At 43.5% G+C, this 17,340-nt stretch overlaps 1 protein-coding gene across 1 annotated transcript in view; it reads left to right on the top strand.

The window, feature by feature from the left end:
• The window catches only part of TBC1D5 (TBC1 domain family member 5), a 317,866-nt gene that overhangs the window by 244,307 nt on the left and 56,219 nt on the right, over positions 1-17,340 (top strand). The window contains exon 17 of the mRNA XM_075212315.1: positions 16,061-16,224. Within this exon, the coding sequence (XP_075068416.1) occupies positions 16,061-16,224 (164 nt within the window). The remainder of the gene's footprint in view (positions 1-16,060; positions 16,225-17,340) is intronic.

Here is a 17,340-nt window from a genome sequence, read left to right as displayed (position 1 = left end):
TAAATCACAAATAATCACATGGTCCGACCAAGTATTAGGGAGGATGTCTGCCTTGGAGAGAAGTTGATTTAATTGGCTGCAACCTAGCATCATGTAGATCCGGGAGCAGGGCCGGACTGGGACTAAAAATCAGCCCTGGCATTTAAAGCACACAGGCCCACCTGTTGTGGGCTCTATGCACTATATTGTTGCACACTGATGCTGGCGCAGTGCACGTTGCTGGTGCAGTACAACATGATGTAGTATGAGTGTGTGTGTGTGGGGTATTTATTCCTTCTAATGACCCTCACCATTACATTGTTATCACCCTCATTACATCAATAAATACCATGACAATACATTATTAGTACCCAAATTACAGCAATAAATAACCCCCCCACCAGGGCCGGACTGGCCATCTGGCACTTCTGGCAAATGCCAGAAGGGCCAATGGGCAGAAGGGCCGGTCCGGTCCGTGGCAGTCGTTGCACGGTGTACTGACAGCGTACACCATGCACTGACACAGCGTGCATTGACAGCCTGGTGGCTGGCTCCTCCCCAGGAACCAGCCACCAGATCACATGGGCAGCGCTGCGCGCTGCACTGTCGAGTCGGCCGGGTCTGAGGAGCGTGGAACAGAAGTAGAAAGACAGAAACAGGAGGAGGAAAGAAGATGAAAAGGTAAGTACAGTAAAACGGGGGGAGGGGGGGGGAGATAGCGGGTGACGGATGCCACACAGAAAGCAGGAAAAAGGGGAAGATAATGGCACACAGAAAGCAGGAAAAGGGGGAAGATAATGGCACACAGAAAGCAGGAAAAGGGGGAAGATAATGGCACACAGAAAGCAGGAAAAGAGGGAAGAGAATGGCAGACAGAAAGCAGAAAAAGGGGGAAGAGAATGGCACACAGAAAGCAGGAAAAGGGGGAAGAGAATGGCACACAGAAAGCCGGAAAAGGGGAAAGAGAATGGCACACAGAAAGCAGGAAAAGGGGGAAGAGAATGGCACACAGAAAGCAGAAAAAGGGGGAAGAGAATGGCACACAGAAAGCAGAAAAAGGGGGAAGAGAATGGCACACAGAAAGCAGAAAAAGAGGGAAGAGAATGGCACACAGAAAGCTGGAAAAGGGGGAAGAGAATGGCACACAGAAAGCAGGAAAAGAGGGAAGAGAATGGCACACAGAAGGCAGGAAAAGGGGGAAGATAATGGCACACAAAGCAGGAAAAGAGGGAAGAGAATGGCACACAGAAAGCAGGAAAAGGGGGAAGAGAATGGCACACAGAAAGCAGGAAAAGGGGGAAGAGAATGGCACACAGAAAGCAGGAAAAGGGGGAAGAGAATGGCACACAAAGCAGGAAAAGAGGGAAGAGAATGGCAGACAGAAGCAGGAAAAGGGGGAAGAGAATGGCACACAGAAAGCAGGAAAAGGGGGAAGAGAATGGCACACAGAAAGCAGGAAAAGGGGGAAGATAATGGCACACAAAGCAGGAAAAGAGGGAAGAGAATGGCAGACAGAAGCAGGAAAAGGGGGAAGAGAATGGCACACAGAAAGCAGGAAAAGGGGGAAGAGAATGGCACACAGAAAGCAGGAGGGGGGGGGAGAAAAGTGAGGATGCCACACAGGGGGGAGGGGGGGGGGGGCTATATATTACTACTGGATATTTATATAACCTCACATTTTATGCAAATGTAATTTAGTGTTGTTGATATGTTTACTTTGTGGCATAATATGATTTGGGGCACTACTGTATGGCATAATATGATTTGGGGCACTACTGTATGGCATAATATGATTTGGGGGCACTACTGTATGGCATAATATGATTTGGGGGCACTATTGAGGTATAATATTAACCGGGGGCATTATTGTGGTATAAAATAATTTGGGGGCACTATTGTACGAACTGGGGCACTATTGTGGCATAATATGATTTGGGGGCTATTAATTGAAAGTGGGGCCGTTTGGGGAAAAAATAACGTCTATTTATTAAATGTGAATAGGAATTATTTAATGGCATTGATGGTTGGGGGAAATAGGTATATTTCTTAAACGTAAATGCGATTTAATTTATTGCTGGGGTTGTTTGGAGGGAGGTATATAGGTTTATTTATTAAACGTGAATACTACAATTTTAATGCTGAGGCTGGAGGGAGGCCTAATTATAAAACATGGGTTGCATTGATTAAACACCAGGGCTGGTTGGAGGTTTCTAAATTACATGTACCCATTTTTTTTTTCAAAATAGGGCATCCAGCATTCGAGGATCCAGACAAGCAGCAACTAAAGACACCAGCAGCCACAGGTGGTGTAAGTGACAAGAACACAGGTGGGGAAGTCCCGAATTTTGATGACTGTCTCGTTTAGTGAGATTTGATCAGACTACAAGGACAGTTGGGAGGTAAGTCCCACTTCACACTGTACTGCTTGTGAAGGCAGAGCTGCGGGCACCTAACAGTATTGCACACAGTATTGCTTGTGTATTTGTCTAACATTGTGTCTAATATGATAACCATGTTACATAATAGGGGCCCCCTGTCTTAAATAACCCTGCCCCCCAAGCGTTAATCCAGCTCTGGTTAGCAGGAGGAATCTGATAGTTGCTCCCAGTCCCTGGACAGGACACAGCCTGCAGAGCAAGCCGAGGAGCTCTAAGTCTCACAAGATTTGGTAATCTTGTGAGACTAAGAGCTTCCCTGTTCACTCTACAGGAAGTTCCCACCCTGATGGATGTCAGCAGCATAGATAAGTACAGTGGGCTGGGGGTGTCATAATGTGCCTGGGGGGATGGCGTGATGTGGCTGGGAGGGCATGATAAATGTAATGTTTTATTATAATGTATGTATCAATGCCCCATGTTGGCCACGCCCTTTTTGGCGCCGGCGCTGCGCGACGGCTCACGATTTTTTTCCTTCTGGACCTGAGGTGGGCCTGTGTACTTTAAATGCCAGGGCTGATTTTTAGTCCCAGTCCAGCCCTGCCCCCCACACACACACATACTACATCAATCACGCCCACATTACAGCAACCGGCATCACCCCCCACATTACAGCATCCAGCATCACCCCCCACATTACACCAATTATACAGACGCCACTGTAGGAAACAATGTGTTGCTTTTTTCAAATCTCCCACAAAATAGCAACAAGGAACAGAGTACTTACACACACATATAGGTAACAGGTACCCTTTCCCTTCAATTAAATAGTAATGGCAGAATTTTCATGAAACATTCCACATGAAATAAAACTAACATATATCTAAAAAAAACATAACTATTGAATGATCAGTTGAACCCACACGGCCGCATTAAAAGTATTTCCATCTTCAGCAAAATGTCAGAGAAAAATATTTTTGTTTTACTACAGTAATTGGATATGCGTCTTTTCTATTCATTTTAAATAACACAGTATATAAATTAAGGGGGATAGAGGAGGTGGGTGAGAAATAATTGGATGTGATCCATCAGTTTGATTAGATAGGAAACATTTAGATTATTTACCTGGAGACGTCTACCCCCTTGACTCACAGGCAGGGCTGACAAGAGGAATTTTGGGCCCTGATACAGCAACTTCTTTGGGCTCCCATCATATTCAACAATGAAAGACTTGCCTTTGGCAGAAGTTCATATGATGCCACACCGTAGTGTGCCCAGTTCATATTATGCCACATCGTAGTGCCCCAAGGTCATATTATGCCACATAGTATTACCCTCAAATCATATTTGGTCATGAAGAAGTGCGCACAAATCATATTATGGCATAGTAGTGCCCCCAAAACATATACCATACAGTAGTGCCCACAAATCATATTATGTCACAACAGTGCCTCCAAATCATATTATGCCACAATAGTAACCCCAAAAAACCTTATGCCATAGTAGTGCCCCCAAATCATTAGTAAAGCCCAGACAAAAACTCATTCACAAATAAAAATTGGTACAGCATATCAGATACTGAGTGTGAGTCCCAAGAGCAGCTTAATACATCATTTACAAAGCAAACAAAAATAGATATATTGACACAATTACAGATAACATTTATGACAAGCAATGTTTTTTTCCTCTTAATTAAAAATCTCTGTACAGATAAATATGCAAAAAACATTACAGCGCAATAATGAGCAATACATAGTGTTAAACATTATTGGATACGCTGTAGTGTCCCCAGTTCAAGAAAGGATGGTTAAAAAACACATTGCACACGAGAAAATATATGAACTTACCTGATTATGGCATTCTGTGTTCTGTTCTCCTACTGGGCACGCTGGGCAAGGAGGGATCAGCAGCTGTCAGCTCACACAGGCAGTCAGGAGCAGGAACAGAGGGCAGTGGTCGAAGCAGAAATTTAGGAGTGGGGGTATAGAAAATATAAGTGAATGGAGTATGAAGGCTTGATTTTTTATTTTTTTTAACACTTGTCCCCTCTGTGCATTTCCATTCTTCATTACTACGTGTGTTTTATGATAGCTGCATCCCTGACATTCGAATTCTTAAGATGTCTCTCCCTTTACACTTTCTTTTACCTATGCCCCTGCACCATCTTCTCCTTTGTCCCTCTCACTTAACCCCCTGCACCACCTTCTCCGCTGGCTCTCACACATCTTCCTGTACCACCTACTCCCCTGGCTCTCTCACACGTCTTCCTGCACCCTCTACCCCCCGGCTCTCTCACTCCTCTTCCTGCACCCCCTACCACCCTGGATCTCTCACCCCCTCTCCCAGCGTCCCCTTCCCCCTGGCTCTCTCACCCCCTCTCCCAGCGCCCCCTTCCCCTTTGGCTCTCTCACCCCCTCTCCCAGCGCCCCCTTCCCCTTTGGCTCTCTCACCCCCTCTCCCAGCGCCCCCTTCCCCTTTGGTTCTCTCACCCCCTCTTCCAGCACCCCCTTCCCCCTGGCTCTCTCACCCCCTCTCCCAGCACCCACTTCCCCTTTGGCTCTCTCACCCCCTTTCCCAGCACCCCCTTCGGCTCTCACCCCCTCTCCCAGCACCCCTGGCTCTCACCCCCTCTCCCAGCACCCCCTGGCTCTCTCACCCCCTCTCCCAGCACCCCCTGGCCCTCAAACCTTTTCTCCCAGCACCCCCTGGCTCTCTCACCTCTCCCCCCAGCACCCCCTGGCTCTCTCACCTCTCTCACAGCACCTCTTCCCCTTTGGCTCTCTCACCCCCTTTCCCAGCACCCCCTTCCCCTTTGGCTCTCTCACCCCCTTTCCCAGCACCCCTTCGGCTCCCTCACCCTCTCTCCCAGCACCCCCTGGCCCTCTCACCCCCTCTCCTAGCACCCCCTTCCCCCTGGCTCTCACCCCCTCTCCCAGCACCCCCTTCCCCTTTGGCTCTCTCACCCCCTTTCCCAGCACCCCCTTCAGCTCTCTCACCCCCTCTCCCAGCACCCCCTGGCTCTCTCACCCCTTCTCCCAGCACCCCCTGGCTCTCTCACCCCTTCTCCCAGCACCCCCTGGCTCTCTCACCCCTTCTCCCAGCACTCCCTGGCTCTCTCACAGCACCTCTTCCCTTTTGGCTCTCTCACCCCCTTTCCCAGCACCCCATGGCTCTTCCACACTCTTGACCCCCCCCCCAAAAAAAAATCGCGGGCACCCCCGCAACCCTCCCCCGCGAAAAAAAAACCCCAGGAATACTCACCAGTGTAACTGCACAACGAGGGAGGGAGCTGAGGAGCGCGCAGCAGAGGTGGCTGGTTCCTGGGGCGGAACCAGCCACCAAGAAGACGGGAGGAGTCGGGCCGGCCCATCCAGCCATCGGCCCTTCTGGCATTTGCCAGACGTGCCAGATGGCCAGTCCGGCCCTGTCCGGGAGTAGAATCTGTATTGATGTGAAAAGAGTGTGTAGTCCATTGATTCTGGATTAGCTGCCATTTTATGAGTCAGATTGGCCAGCTCCAGCCATATGTTTATTTGGAGCTTTAGAGCCCACCATAGGTGGTAAGCTGTATTTATAGGGCCCAATCTGTTTAGGTCAGCTCCTATCAGGATAAGACCCTTTTATATCTTGTGTAATTTTGCAGGTGCAATATATACAGCAGGTGAAATAAGTATTGAACACTCAACATTTTTTTCAGTAAATATATATTTAATGTAGCTATTGTAATGAAATTTGCACCAAATGTCAGCAACAACCCTTGCAATCCACACATGCAAATAAATCAAACCATAGATGTCCATAATTTAAGTTTTGTGTAATAATGTGAAATGACACAGGGAAAAAGTATTGAACACGCTTATTTAATACTTTGTACAAAACCCTTTGTTGGTAATGACAACTTCAAGACACCTCCTGTATGGAGAAACTAGTCGCATGCTTTGCTCAGGTGTGATTTTGCCCCATTCTTCAACGCAAATAGTCTTCAAATATTGAAGGTTCCGTGGGCTTTTTCTATGAACTCTGATCTTTAGTTCTTTCCATAACTTTTCAATTGGATTCAAGTCAGGTGATTGGCTGGGCTGTTCTAGCAGCTTTAATTTCTTTTTCTGAAACCAATTGAGTGTGTCTTTGGCTGTGTGTTTGGGGTCATTGTCTTGCTGAAATATGCACCCTTGTTTCATCTTCAGCATCCTGGTAGATGGCAGCAGATTTTTATCAAGAATGTCTCGGTTTATTTTTCCATTCATCCTTCCTTCAATAATAATCAGAGTATGCCAATACCGTGTTCAGAAAAACAGACCCACACCATCATGTTCCCACCTTCAAACTTCACTGTTGGTATGATGTTTTTGGGTGATGTGCAGTGCCATTTCTCTTTCAAACATGGTGTGTATTATGGCATCCAAAGAGTTCAATTTAGCTCTCATCTGACCACGCTATTTTCTCCCAGTATTTCACAGGCTTGTCCAAATGTTGTGCAGCACACTGTAAACAAGCTTCAACATGTTTTTTCTTCAGCAAAGAAGTCTTGTGTGGTGAGCGTGCATACAGGCCATGTCGGTTGAGTGCATTACTTATTGTTTTCTTTCAAACAATTGTACCTGCTAATTCCACGTCTTTCTGAAGCTTTCCACAAGTGGTCCTTGGTTCTTGGACAACTCTTCTGATAATTTTTTTCACTCCTCTGTCAGAAATCTTGCGAGTTGCACCTGGTCGTGGTCAGTTTATTGTGAAATGATGTTTTTTCCACTTCCAGATTGTGGCCCCAACAATGCTCACTGGAACATTCAGCAGTTTAGACATCCTTCTGTAACCAATGCCATCAGTATGCTTTGCAACAATAAGATAGCAAAGGTCTTGAGAGAGCTCTTTGCTTTTACCCATCATGAGATGTTTTTTGTGTGACACCTTCATAATGAGACACCTTTTTATAGGCCATCAGTTGTGGCTGAACCAGCTGGAAGGATTGCTTTCTAATTACTGATAGATTTCAGCTGGTGGCTTGGCTTTCTATGTGTTCAATGTTTTTTCCCTGTGTCATTTCACATTATTACACAAAACTTAAATTATGGACATTTATGGTTTTATTTCTTTGTATTTGTGGATTGTAAGGGTTGTTGCTGACATTTTGGTGTAAATTTCACTACAATAGCCACATTAAATATATATTTACTGAGAAAAATGTTGATGTGTTCAATACTTATTTCCCCCATTGTATTTAATGCCATACTTGCCTAGTCACCCGTAATTTCCGGGAGGCTCCCGAATTTCGGGGAGTCCTTCCAGATCCCCGAAAGATTAGGCATTATCCAAGGTCTTGGTAGAGGGGGGGCTTAATGGCGTGATTGCATCATTAAGCCGCGCCTACATCAAGACCCGTAATTTCAGCATTTCATAGCAGGGGTCGGGGTCCCCTCCTGCACTGCATAGATATTCATAGTTGAGGTTTTCAAAGTAGGTAAGTATGTTTAATGCTCACTTGAGTTCCTATGTTGTTGTTGTAGTTTATTATAAAATCTTGACAGAAAAATGATTTGCAAAACAGAAACATTAATATTGTAAAGACTATTTCAGTGATTTAGCACTTAAAAATGCAGATGTGCGAATATAATGTTTTACAATGGAGGGGCAGATTTATTGGCAATAGGGCACGTTTTTGCATTGCACACTAGAAAGGGGTTATCGATGGCCTTTGCATGGGGAGGCCTGTTTAAAAGTAACTATCTCAGGATGGACATAATAGAACAAAAGCATCAAAAAATTCTTAGGGAGTAATTCAATTGACAGCGTTACTCGTGAGAGTAACGCGGCCCGTGCACTATTACTGTTACTACGGTAATAGTGCACATTTTTACTGTTGATACGGTAATTTCAACGCTGATTTTTGCTCGCAGCTCTGAGAACTGCGAGCAGAAATCAGCGTTACAATTACTGTACTAACAGTAATAGTGCGTGGGGCGTTACTCATGGGAGTAATGCGGTCAATTGAATACCCCCCATAGAATTTAATGCATTAGTATTTTTAAATATTTTTTTACTTCTTGAAATAACTAAAATCAGTTTAAAATATATTTAATTTGGGAGTCTTCTGGACATTCCTGAAGAGTAGGCAAGCATGAACTACCAGTGAGTAGAAGCTTCCATATTGCTTTCTCTACTGTGTCAATAAGACATACACCTTGTAGAAGAAAGTGTTAAACATGTGGTGTTATCTGTTGAATCTCTATAAAAATTGCAAAAGCTCTGAGATCACAATGGCTAAAATGCTATTCGGGAGCACAGTAAGGTGAATTTTAGTCAAATTACAGAGATTCATTTATAATAATTTTCCAAAATTTACTGACAGCATATGTTTTGTTTATTAGACTGTAAACTGCTCTTTTATGTTTGATGGGATGTTTTTTCTGTCTCACTTCAAAACGAAGCATTCACAAGATCATAGCTAGCCATTCATGTATGAACTTTACAAGCTCTGAATAATGAATATATAACTTGCAGGGGTTACAAATCTTTTTTTGTGTGTGTCTGTGTGGAGGGGGGGGGGGGTATTTTCCCTACACATTCACATTGCCTTACATATTAGTAATTGATTTGATCAAATGGTACAGCCCATTTCACTATGTACAGATGGAGTGCAGTGAATAGCATGCTATTGCACATTTTTTCCCCCCATAATAAATATATAGGGGCAAATTCAATTGGGCGCGATATTCCTGAGATCATCGCGCCCGCACTTTATTACCGTTTTATGGTAATAAGTAACGCTTACTTTGGCTTGCACCTATATGGAGTACGAGCAAAACTGAGCGATACTTTCACTAAAAAAAACTGCTGTGTGGTGTCTCGTGACCGTCCCTGGACCATATGTGGCGATTTTTTTCTTTTAGAATTCAATCCGCCACATAAAGCTATTCACAGCTAAACTAATCAGAGATATGTCACAAAATAATATGGATTGTCCCCTTAATACTTAGCTGTAGTGCTGCGTTTAGTGCAATAAACTCTGCTCTATCTTGATCATTGAATGGTCTCATGTCACATAGAATCTATTTCCACATTGCTTCTACTATTTTCCCTTTCTTATAGTGACTTTAGTCGTGATCAAATTTGTGGTTATTGTAGCAATAATGCTGAATCATTGCTGTAATTAACTAGACAGTTTTGCTGAAGTACATATATCCGTCAGTATGTTTTTTATCCACAAAGGGGCAGTATTGCTTGAAAAAAGCATATTTAAAAACAAAAATTAAATATTTTGTGTTTGATGAGTGGCGTTCTGTATTTTTGGGCAGGAAGGTGGATGCTTTATCTCATGTTTATAATACAGTAACTTTGTTAAATCTGGCTTTGATGTATAGCAAACAAAAGTGTAGAAATAACTGTTGAGGCCGTTAAGCAGAAATAAATGTCTTGGGTAATAACACTTAATAATAAAAGAGAAGACTGTACTATGTTTTAGCAGCAGCCTCCTAAACCATTTAACCATTTAATGTTTTTCTTAACACAGTCCCCATATATCAATATGGGGACTGCGAAGCAATTTTTAACCGCTCTGCTTTTCGCAGCAAGGTAACGCTATTTCAGGATGGCGTTACCTGTCATTTTCAATGGGGTCCAGCTGAAGCCCTTCCATCTTTGCTAGTTCCTTCACCTGTGGAAGTGCTATTCACATGCGCATAGCGCTTCCTCCATTCGCTGGTGAATAGCAAAAAATCTTCTTGCTGGAGGGGGGACTTCGCCGGAGCCCCGGCATGAGCAATTACAGTGGTGCTTTGTTATGCTTCACTGCGATTTGTAGCAATGCATAATTATTGTCACTGCACAGTTTTAATACATAGAGTCCTAAATTTTACTCCTGTTTATTTGTAATGGAAAAATAACTAACAACTTACAGTACTATAGTTTGTTGACATTATCTAGACACCCTTTGAAGATTGCCAAGAATTTTTTTTCTCCCAGTGCAAGGTTGTTGACGTCTGTTTTATTAAGAACCACAAATAACAGTAATTATCAGGAATTGCAGATGTATTATCAATTCCAGATGTTAAAATTATTGATATGATTTTATAATTTATTTTCCATTTGCTTAATTTTTTTTTTAATTTTCACACTTTGTTCAATGGACATTGAGAGAAAACAATATGACACAAATATTCGTTCCACGTTATATCTTAATAATAGGGTTTAAGTATAGCAAAGAGTTTTTTCCTAAAATATTGTAAATGAAGAGAGACTAGAGGGAGAGTCTGGAAGAAAGGGAAAGGAAGAGGTACAAGGGGGAGAAGGGGGGTGATGATGGGGAGGGCTAGAAGGTTTCATTTACAAACTACCCAAAACTGGAGAGCCATGTAATCTGTACCAGGGAATCCATGTCTCGTGAAATTTGGGAAGAGTGTCGTTAAGGAGGGCTGTAATGTATTCCATGCACAAGGTGTGTCGGAATCTATCAGTTCTAGTTTGGTGGGGGGGGGAGTGTCTTTTTCCAAGCTCGGACTATCAACAGTTTACAATGGCGGTTCCCAAACTGTGCGCCGCGGCTCCCAGGGGTGCCGTGGGGCTGTCACTGGGGTGCCGCGGGCCAGACATAAAAACAAAACACAGAAACTTACCAATCCGCCGGGCGCTGGGACCCAGCAGCCTCCTCTCTCCTGCAGCTGTCACTGAATATCGACGTCAGTAACAAGCTGCAGGAGAGAGGAGGTTGCTGGGTCCCGGCGCCCGACGGATTGGTAAATTTATGTGGTTTTGTTTTTTTTTTTATGGCTGGCGCCTGGCTCGGGGCAGAGTGAGAGGGATCGTGGCAGAGGAGGGGGACAGAGGATGGTGACAGTGGGACAGAGGAGGAGAGCAGAGGATGGTGACAGGGGGACAGAGGTTGGTGACAGGATGGTGACAGCGGGACAGAGGAGGAGAGCAGAGGATGGTGACAGTGGGACAGAGGAGGGGGACAGAGGATGGTGACAGCGGGACAGAGGAGGAGAGCAGAGGATGGTGACAGCGGGACAGAGGTTGGTGACAGGATGGTGACAGCGGGACAGAGGAGGAGAGCAGAGGATGGTGACAGCGGGACAGAGGTTGGTGACAGGATGGTGACAGCGGGACAGAGGAGGAGAGCAGAGGATGGTGACAGCGGGGCAGAGGATGGTGACAGAGGTTGGTGACAGGATGGTGACAGCGGGACAGAGGAGGAGAGCAGAGGATGGTGACAGCGGGACAGAGAAGGAGAGCAGAGGATGGTGACAGAGGTTGGTGACAGGATGGTGACAGCGGGACAGAGGAGGAGAGCAGAGGATGGTGACAGTGGGACAGAGGATGGTGACAGCGGGACAGAGAAGGGGACAGAGGGTGGTGACAGCAGGACAGAGGAGGGGGACAGAGGATGGTGACAGCGGGACAGAGGAGGAGAGCAGAGGATGGTGACAGCGGGGCAGAGGAAGGGGACAGAGAGCAGAGGATGGTGACAGCAGGGCAGAGAAGGGGGACACAGTGTGAGAGGGGCAGTGGAGGGGGACACAGCGTGAGAGGGCAGAGGAGGGGACATTGTGAGAGAGGGCAGAGGAGGGGGGACAGCGTGACAGAGCAGAGGAGGGGGGACAGCGTGACAGAGGGGGCAGTGTGAGAGAGGGCAGTGTGTCTGGATGCAGAGGGGGCAGTGTGTCTGGATGCAGAGGGGGCAGAGTGCCTGAGGGCAGAGTGTCTGGATGCAGAGGGGGCATTTTTGCATACAACTAAATAAGTATTTCTGTCCTGACCTAAATACTTATTACAATTTTTTGACCCAACTACTTCTAAAACAGGACTGCTCAATAATTATTTTGGAGGGGTGCCTTGAAAAAATTTGGAGACTCTAAGGGTGCCGCGAACTGCAAAAGTTTGGGAACCACTGGTTTACAAGCTTGACTGACCTGGAGTGTCAGGCGGTTCATTGGTTTGCTTATAGATGAGGCGGCTTTATTGAGTAAAAAAATTGTGGGATCTCTTAACTTGGTCAAGGAGATTCAATGCTGTGTTCCACAATGGTTGGATAATGGGAGAGTCCTACCAGATGTGTAGGTGAGTACCCTGTCCGCCACAACCTCGCCAGCACCTGTCTGGTGTTGTTTGGAATATGCAATGAAGTTTAGTTGGGACTAGATATCATCTTGAGTATACTTTGTAAGCCGTCTCTCTGACACTCACATTGATGGATGCCTTGGCTACTCGTTTCCAAATTGCTTACCATCCCTCGCTATCCAGGGCCAGCCAGAGGTCTGCCTCCCTCGCCTCCTCGTGGAGATCCAATGGGGTGAATTTAGCTTGAGGAGGAAGCAGTATAGTATAGCATTAAGAGATTTCCTCTATGCCCCACCGAATAGATACAATTACGCTCAAAGGGTAGTAATTTTCGTTTTTTATTATGCATTTACAAGTAGATAAAGCTACGAATCTGAAGGTACAAGAAGTACAGAGACATTGGAGTGCCGTGTCTTGCCGAGAGATCTGCAAACGAGGGAAGGACAAATTTACCCATTATATTGAGAAACCGATTTATTTTTTTTTATTTCCAGTGAGCGATCATGGAGTCTATATTACCTGGAGGGAACTGGAGTTGTCTCCATATTGGGGTCAGAGGAGAGGGATATGGGGCCAATTTGAAGAGAGTGTTCACAGAATCCCATGTCAAGAGAGTAAATCAAATCGTGGGACACCCGTGTGCCGAGGCAGGTCTGTGTGACTTGGACAGCCAGGGTAGATAGTGCAAATGGGCCTCCAGGGTCATGGAGTTCTCAACATCCACCCATTTTTTTAAACCCGGGTCAATGTGCCATGAAATCACATGGTGTAATTGGGTAGTGAAGTAGTAGTTAGAAAGAAGAGGGAGACCAAGTCCTCCCTCGTCAGCAGGCTTCGCTAGGGTAGCGCGCTTGAGTCTGGGCCTCTTGCTTCCCCATGTAAATTTGCTACATGCTGTCTGCAATGCAAACGGAGCAGAAGGGGGAACCAGGACAGGTAATGTCTGGAATAAATATAGCAATCGTGATAAGATGTTCATCTTTACTGCGTTAATCCGACCTGTCCCATCTGCTTAATATTAATATACAAAGAAAGGTTTCATCCGGTTTGTAAACCGACTGAATCTTTTGTAAAATGATTCTATGTATAGCCAAATACTATATTTTGTATGTGATGCATATGTACCATTTTCTGTGAATATCAGGTTAATTGGGCACTATTTTATTGGAGATAATGGCTGATATTTTACTTAATAGCTCAGGTGACAAGCCATGTGGCTACTCCCATTAATGTTAATGAAATCAAGTAAAAATTAATAAGGTTCTCTGTGCAGAATTGCATTTGCTTCTACAATATGCTTTTATGAACACGTTTCTCTTTAACATAACAAATATAATGTAAAAATCAGAATCTGCTAAATAACAATAAAAATGTGTATTTTTCTTGACAACGCCATGAATAATATTGCCAACATCTGCTGGCTGCTACTGGAAGTAACCTTAGCACTGCCATGGGTGCAAGGATGCACTTATTACAGTGACCTGTAGTCAGAGTTTACCATTGAAAATACATCCTTAGCATTGTGACCACAGTGTTACTCATGTTTGCAGCTCACTCTAAGCATCTCTCAATGTGTTTACACACTGTAAATGCAAAAAAAATATAGCAAGATGCATTCTGAAAACCGGAGCACAGTGTAAAAGCAGTGCTATTAAAAGTGGCTGTAGGTATAGAGGCATTCGTTGATACGTATTTTACTGGAGTTAAAAACACTAGTAAAATGGTTATAAAACCTCTATCTCTTTCTTTTATATATATATATATATATATATATATATATCTATATATATATATATCTATATATATATATATCTATATATATATCTATATCGGGACACGAAAACATATAATTACAAGTCTGCAGAAAGCCTAAAACTCCAAGCGAATCAAAAGCAATAGGTCACGAGTTGTGATGTTGTGCATGATATTTCCCATTACCAGCTGGGTTGCCAGTTCATGGATCTTTAGACATGGTAGATTGCAAAATCAGCAGCCTGCTGATCCTTGTGTTCAATAACTGTTTGTCTGTGTTTGCCATGAAGCCTGGAAACAATGTACTGGTATAATACTGAAAGACTCTGTTTTGTCATTATTAAGCTCAGTGTAAATCTCTTTCCGGGGGAGCCTCCCACTCTGTTATTCATGGTGGCTTCAAACTTTATTTGTAACTGAACACAAAGTGATTAATGTTTGATCCCTATTAAATGTGACTTAACTAAGAAAAAGTTTGATGACTTGTCACTTCACAAAGAAAGCGGATCTGTAACCTACAGAAAACAACACATGAAGCAGACAACACTGAACAGGCCACACTTAACTACAGATATGTCACATTTACTGAGGCCTATTTATCATGCCTAATACTATCTATTTGCACATGGTTTAGGGAAAATTATGTTATGGGGCTATTTAACATTAGCCTAAAATAGGAGATATCAGATATATCTCCTGCATTAGGCACTCTACCATATAATACTGCAGTCCGCATTATTCTCAGTGGGGACTGCAGTATGGATCTTTTTACCGAAAAGCTTCACTTTTTAGAGCTTGTTCCTGATTGCTAACACCATCTGAAGATGATGGTAGACAATATTTCCTATGGGGAGAGCATCACAGATGAAGGATCTTCAGATCCCTCCCCGACAGACTAATTGTATTCTTAGCATGGCTACCCTTCACCGTCAGCGGTCAGCTATTCTCACATTTCCCAGAACCTCCAGTTGGCTAGTCATGGTCCTGAGCATCAGTCGATGTGTCAGTCACTGTCATTTTGGGTTTGTGTGTCAGTCTCTCTCACCGTGAGTCTGTGTGTGTCAGTGTATCATTGTCAATCTATACTGAAAACGTCAATTCACAAAAAAAAATGCAATAAATGTAAAAAAAATAATAATAATTAAAATACGGAATGCCCTCCACCCCCAAACAGCTTAGCCAACCCTAGTGCTGCCACCCAAGGCTGGTACTTGCAATGTTGAGAGGACAAAAAAGCGTGGGGTTCCCCTGAATTTACTATTACCAGCAAAAGGTTTTGTAAGCCTGTGCTAGTGACACTATAGCAAAGAAACCTGCAGTGTGGTACCAAACCAGCCTCGACTGGTCAGCACAGGGCTGGATTACCTAGGGAGATCGGATCTGCAAATAAGTCTGAATATTAGTTGGTAAGTTAAGAAAATTTGTGACGGGCTCACTTTAGGAGTTGGCACTTTTGCACCGTTTTAATAATGCAGCAGAATCATAAGTTGAAGTTTTGCTTTTTTATTAAATAAGCATCTTTACTACTGCGTAAATCCCAACTTTACACCTTGTCACTGAGCTGTGAAGATGGCACTGTTTCTATGATTTCTTACTGCTAGAAAGGAATTCAGGAGAACACGGTTTCATCAAACCAGTGTCATCCTAACTTTTGCCATTATAGCTCTGATGTTTAATCATCAAAGTAAAGACACTGCTAAATGTGATCATTAATTGTGCCTTAATGTACAAGCCTTTATTTCAGAAATTGCAGGGGGCCAGTTTCCCTTCACTGCTGACTATGCAATTATATTTTTAAGCATTAAATTCTCTCTCCCCCACAAAGCAGTACATATGCTGAGCCTAAGCTATTCTAACAAGTTGCAATTCTGAAGCTCTGTTTTCTGTGTATTTCTTTCCAGGCCAAGGCTCCAAGAACGTGACTTCATCTCCCAGCATTGAGAGTTTGCCTGGAAGCCATGACCACACAGATTCTCCTCCTCTGTCAGCAGGGAAGAAAGATTCCTTCTTCAGCAACATCTCCCGCTCTCGGTCTCACAGCAAATCCCAAGGGAAGCGTGAATCTGTAAGTTCTGTTTTTGGCTGGAAAGCAATAGGTGCTCAAAATGTCACAATTTTTGCTAAAAATATAGAGCATAGCTGCTTTTGCAGTTTGTTATTTATTATTATTATCCTTTTTATATTTGGAGCCAAATATTGTACAGAAATGTTTAGTCAGATAATCATTATCCATTGACATCAGCTGCTGGCCCAGAGAAGCTTACAATCTATTTCTCCTCACTCAGGCACATAAATGCACACACATAGTGCCAGTTCAGCCTGAATCCTATAAACCTAGTCATTGTCTGTGTTGAGGAACACGTAAAACAAGCCCATACAAACACTAGTATTACACTGTGTTGTGCTATACTGAAAGTAACAATTTAGGCCTCTATATTTTAGATGGAAATGCAGTTTTTAAGTAAAAATTCCAATTTTCACATGTGATTTGATGTGGTTGAGGTCCTCATACATGAATGAATTACGGTACCTGATAGGCACAATTTTCGGCCATCTGCAGATTAACAATAAAAATTAACACTAAAAAGTAGAGTAAAAAAAATGGAATTTGAGAAGTACATCATATATCCAGCATATTTAATTTACAGAAAGTAACTGTGTATTTTTATTCTAGGTTTAAATGCAAATGTTAATTTAGCAATAGCTATTGTACTCTTAATGGTTGTAGTGGTGCAGCAGGAACAGGGAAATATTATGAGGTGTATTATGTGTCATGGAATTTTAATTAATGCTTCCCCTGCAGCGAGAACTACTATTGATCTTTATTTAAGCTACACCCATGCGTGGGCTACATGTAATGCATTCACATTTTCAGAAATTTTCACAAAACTTTCATGTACATGTACACTGCTATGTATGGACAGTAGATGGCAACATAGAGCTCTTCTCTACTGATCACTGTGTTTATAGAATTCATCATTGCAGGTATGATTAAAATATAGAATTGACAGTAGTGGATTAACCCTACCTTGGACTCTGCACAGTATTCATGAGATTCTTAGCCTCACTTTACATTGGTAATTTGTGCACATATAAACATATGTACCTGCATCAAATCCTGCTGGATGGTTAAAAAAAAAACAAAAAAACTAAACCAAAGGGATGACTCGCATTTACTGGA

The sequence above is a fragment of the Mixophyes fleayi genome, chromosome 5 (assembly GCF_038048845.1).
Source record: "Mixophyes fleayi isolate aMixFle1 chromosome 5, aMixFle1.hap1, whole genome shotgun sequence".
Classification (NCBI taxonomy): Eukaryota; Metazoa; Chordata; class Amphibia; order Anura; family Limnodynastidae; genus Mixophyes; species Mixophyes fleayi.
The sequence above is the reverse complement of the archived record's forward strand: the minus strand, read 5'-3'. Positions and strand labels throughout refer to the sequence as shown.